At 39.1% G+C, this 5462-nt stretch overlaps 1 gene segment (V, D, J or C); it reads left to right on the forward strand.

The window, feature by feature from the left end:
• The first annotated feature begins 1675 nt into the window (after positions 1 to 1675).
• On the forward strand, positions 1676 to 5022 carry LOC128601238 (immunoglobulin lambda variable 4-60-like). The segment is given in 4 exon segments: positions 1676 to 3709; positions 3808 to 4149; positions 4364 to 4399; positions 4578 to 5022. Coding segments are annotated over 4 exon segments (555 nt in total).
• Positions 5023 to 5462: the final 440 nt, after the last annotated feature.

Genomic DNA, 5462 nt, shown 5'->3' on the forward strand with positions numbered 1-5462 from the left:
TTTTAGCCAGCAGCTCACACGGACTTATTTTGTGTCACTTCAACAGTCCAAATGTCTTTATATTACAATCTCAGGCTAAAACACAAAAGAGATGAAACTCATTGATGATAATGTCTCTGATAAATCTGAGGTACAGACTGTGCTAGAGACTGAGCTCGATCTCTGTGAGGACTTGTCCACTTTAAAAGACAAAACATTTTAAAAACAAGAAAGAAAGGGTATTAATTAAAGAATATTCTCACACTATATGATTATTAAATGATGAAGCTGTAAAACATGTCTAGACTTATGCATGCAAAACGTTTAGACAAAGTGCTGCTGCAGTCTATGAGTCCGGCAGTTTCAGCACCTTTGATGTGGTAAAAACCTTAATGGCCTCACGCTGGTGTTTGGTTTGAGACGTTTGTTCTCTAGTTTCCATCTCACACCAGAGAGTGTGTGTCAGTGTTAATGGAAACAGCACTGTGGTTTAAAGTGAGAGATATAAACTAAAGAGTTTGATTCTTTCTTTATCAGGGCTGTAAGAGATGTAAGACTTTTATAAATCCAGTGGTTCTGATCAAGATGGTGGTTCTGTAGCACGCAGCAGCTACTTCAGGACCAGAAAAATGGTGCATTGTTACGTGTAGTCCAAACCACCACCAAAGAGATCAGGACCAGGTTTTATCAAAAGTTTTATTATGTTAAGTGTTTTCTTAGGATACACTGTACACACACACACACACACACACACACACACACACAGTAAAGCCTGGTTTAAACTTCTGTGTTAATGTGTATTTGTGTCATTGTGTATGTGAACATAAACATTACAATTTATGAATATTATATAACATAAAAGCTAAAAGAAAGAACAAACACAGATAATAAATAAATAAATACCACCTGTAATTTAAATAAAAGCCTTAGGAAGGTAACTGTGGCGGTGGGGGCGTGGTCGAGCTTCAGCTGTGGATGGAGAGGAGGCGGGTCTAACCGACAGTCTAATTATTTGTATCTGTTTGAGCTTTTTTGAACCTGCAAGTAAGAGAAAGAGACAGAGCACTAGTGCACCCCCCCACACACACACACACATATATACACACCCACACACACACAGATACACACTCACACAAACACACGAACGCCAAGAAGTGTGAACTTGAACCTAACAGAGAAAAAGGCGTGAGTTTCATGTTTGTTGTTTTGAAAATGCACTGAAAAGCGCGGCCTGAATAATCGTGAACCCGGAGATCAGTTAAGATTCCGGCTGCCTCTTGAGTCTTCCTCCACACCCTCACACACTGGGGCACTTCGTCTAAACGTTCTGAATAAATAATTTTGGACATGTTTTATACAGGTTAATCATTACAGGATTCAAATCTACCCAAAGGTGTGAGATTATACTTGAATTAATCCCAGTTCTTTCTCTGTTGTTATGTCCTTTAGGGTGGATAACAGGCCTCACACAGATAGAGCACAGTCTCTAGCACAGTTTGAGTAAATAGTGCTCTCGACATTCCTCATGATATTTTTAGAGACATTTTTATGAATGAACTCCAGCTCTTTTGTGTTTTAGCCTGAGATTCTAACATGAAGACATTTGGACTGTTGAAGTGACCCAAAAGAAGACAGTGTGAGCTACTGATTAAAACACTCAGTCTCAGAAACTCAGAAACCACAATGCTATTTCTGTTCAACTGAAACAACTGCATGATGTGAGAGAGCGCTGCTGCAGCCAGTAACACTTCTACAAATGTGTTAAGAGCGTTCTCACACTTGGACTGAACACTCGAGTCCACTCTCATGACTGCTTCTAGGCTTGTTTGTGGGCGGGGCTTATAATCACAGGTTTGCTGTCACACAGAGGAATTAATTCTGAGCCATGGATCACTTCTGCAATTCCATACCTCACTTATGCGTATGCAGCTCTGCAGGAGGTTCATCCTTTTATTGTTTTTTATTAGTTTCATTTGGTTCCAGCACTCAAGCAGCATGTCATCATGGAGGAAAACCTGCAAACGAGGAGCTGTTCTGGTGTAAGAAGATTTTAGACAGACTTTAAGTAAAGATTAACTGACAGCATTAAACTGAACATGCTGCATCCACACAGATCAATTAAAGATCATATGAGGTACAGTCACTATGGCAACAATCATTCAGCATCACTACCTGTAAGATTAAGTCCAGCACTTCCATAGTGATAACTCACTGTAATTAACAAACCTGAATAATAAAGACATCTGAAAGCAAACTCATCCAGTGTTACAAACTGTAGTGTGTCCAGCCCTGTCACATTCAACACCCGTAACACGCCTTATTCACTATTAACACTTGATCCTAGTTTAAGTCTTTTAAGCAGCCAGGTGGTTTACCAGTTCTCCCTCTCCTCCTGGGAGTGTGGATTGACGTTTGGTCCGTCTCCTCCAGCAGAAGTGTTTCAGCTCCATCTGGAAAATGACTGAGCCGTGACCCATTCCATTTCTTTCCATCACTAAGTATGAAAGTGCTTGGTCCAATTTGCCTCTGAACAGATGGGGATCAGTGACCTTTGACCTCTGCCTTTGAGTACATGATCAGGCCTCCAAATTCTCACCTGATGTCCAGTCTTGATTACAAGCTCCTTTGCTCCTCTCCGTGTATCAGTGTATGTTTTGTATTTTGTCTGTTTCTCCCTAACAATGTCCTTGACCTGTGAGAATTTGTCACTTTTCTCCCCCACAGGAAAAATATCCACCTTTGTTCTCCTCCTGTGATTGTGCAGTAGCTCTGATGGGGAGACACCGGTGGTTGAGGTAGGAGTAGAGTGAAAGGGTATGAGATAATCACACTCTTTCACAACTCAAAGAGCTTTCCTATGCTAATCAGGACTGTGCTAATAATGCTAATCACATTTCATCTGGAATAACTTCATGTCTAAATACTAAAGTGATAATTTAACTAAATTCATTTATACATACACAATGTCATGACCTTTAATATTGTTCACTGTTAAAATTCACACCATGTTTTAAGTCAGTCTCAGGAATCTGACTAAACCACCTGACGCTAACCACCAACCGCTTCAGGGAAAAACACTCCTCTATTTTAGTTAAAATGTAAACACTATAAAATTACATGCACACTTTCTTATTAACTGCTGTATGTAACATCTTTTAGTAAAAAGAAAGAATGAAAGTAACAGTTTCTACTGTAAACCTTTCTAGTGTCTACATCTTAAATAATACAGATGAGCGTTTCCCCCCAAGTGTCTGATGGTTACCGTAAAACCCCGTATATACGCTCACTCCAGGTTCTACCTTAGACAAATGATTTGTGAAAGGACCATACTGAAACTGTACTGCGTCCCCCTCCCCCACAGCGGGATTACACATTATTCCTCTTTGGGGTTGTTAGATCTGCTGACCTAAAAGCACTTCATTAAACTTCTTCTATCAGAGAGGTTCCAGCACACAGGACTGATAGAGCTCCAGTACATCATATCTGTAAAGTCATGTGACTCATCACAGCATCAGAATAGACAAGAATTCACTGTGAGCTTCACATCTCATTACAGCTAATGGACCAATCAAATCAGTCCACAGCTTCAAAACATCCAATCAGGCGTGAGTCTGGACCTGCTTTTCTACTGAACTCACAAGTTCATTACCTCACTATCACTTTGTCTGAACAGGAACGATGATCACACTCTTTGTCGCGCTTTACTCTCTTTTTTCTCTCTGCACAGCTGGTGAGTAACATTTTGAAAACTTTCATTTAAAATAGTCAAATTTCATATTTAAATCATTTACTGACATTAAACATTAAATATTAAACACTTTTTTACAGGAAACACTTCTGACATCAAGGAGCTTCATGTGAAAACAGTAAAGCGTGGAGAAGATGTAACTATGGAGTGTAGCATGAGCAAGGACAAAAACAAAAATAATTTAGCTTGGTACAGACAGAGTTTTGGAAAAGTGCCTCAGTATTTTGTAAGACGTTACGGGCAAAGTAATTACACATTTGCAGAGCGATTTAAAGATAGCCGCTTCAGTATGACTGTAAATGACCAGAAGTTTGATCTCAAAATTATCGGAACGAGAGAAGATGATGGAGGAGACTATTTATGTGGAGAAGTGGAGGGAACTGTACTAAAGTTCACATCTGGAACACGTCTGCAATTTGAAGGTAAACAGTTTTACTCTGATAACCTGCTAATTCCAGATCAACACTTTAACCAGAATTATGTGTACATATGCATTAAATGTTGAATATTTCACATTATTCATATTTAGTATCATTTCTGTTTATTTGCTGCTTTTCCAATGTATTTGTAAAGGTGAAGAGATGAAACACTGTCCTACACCTGGAACGGTTAACAACAACACAGATTCTGTTACAGGGTCCAATGAGGGTTCAAAGAGCAGTGATGGAAAAGGTAAGAGTTTTGATCAAATAAACTTCCTTTCACTTTCTATAACAGAATTTTCTGTAGTTAAAACCTTTTCCTGTTAATAAATCATCCAATATTTAAAGTTTTTTTCAGTGTTACTTTATTATATATTTCAGCTCCTGATGTTTATTATTTTTTTTAACAATTTTATTTTTCCATACAGGTTCCAGTTGTCCTGATCAGATGCATGTGCTGGTCTGGCTCTCCATTTTTAGAGTTGGAGTTCTTGCCTTCATGCTTCTTATCTTTCCAATAATCCTGATTGTTTTCAAATTAAGATCAAATTAGAAATTCAGATACAAATGGAAGAAATACTGATTTAAGGAGAAAACAGTGTGTTAGATTTAACTAGAGCTAATTGCTTATATTGTCCGTATATTGGAATGATTTTGGTCTAACTGTAATGTGGAGGTATTTACCAGCCGTACTTACAGCTGCATTTAAGGGCTCCTGAGAGGCGCAGTACAAAATCGTTCTCCCTATTGTCTCGGGGTCTAATCCTGACCATGCCACAGACATCCGTGGCCGGAAGTCCAAGAGAGCAAAATTGGCCGTGCTCTCTGGGAGGGAGGGACATACTCTCTCTCCCCTGTCAATCACGGCAACACCAGCCAATTATGAGCATCTGTGGGTGTGTTATGCTGCCCCCTGATGGTCAGAAGTTCGAAAAGATGCAGTTATCTGGCTTCCGGTGTCTCACAGGAAGCATGTGATAGCCTTCACCCTCCCTGGTCGGTAGCTGTTGTGTGACAGGGGAGACCTAACTGGAGGGCGGGAACTGGCCATGAATAAATTAGGGAGAAATTCAGGGGAAAATGTAAATGCATTTAATTAAATAAAATCTAAAGTGAATGTACAACGCAGTAGTCCTCTTTATTTAAAAGACTTTTCTTCATAACTTCAAAGAAAACTTCATATTTTGATGTTGTCTTGAGAAAGCCATCTGAAGGTTTGAAAATTGTATAAGCTTTTAATTTAATGATTTGGAAAGAGAAAGAAATACCTTGCTAGCATGATTCCGCATGTTGCTAGCATGAATTAGCATGTT

Source organism: Ictalurus furcatus, chromosome 25 (assembly GCF_023375685.1).
Source record: "Ictalurus furcatus strain D&B chromosome 25, Billie_1.0, whole genome shotgun sequence".
NCBI classification, from domain to species: domain Eukaryota; kingdom Metazoa; phylum Chordata; class Actinopteri; order Siluriformes; family Ictaluridae; genus Ictalurus; species Ictalurus furcatus.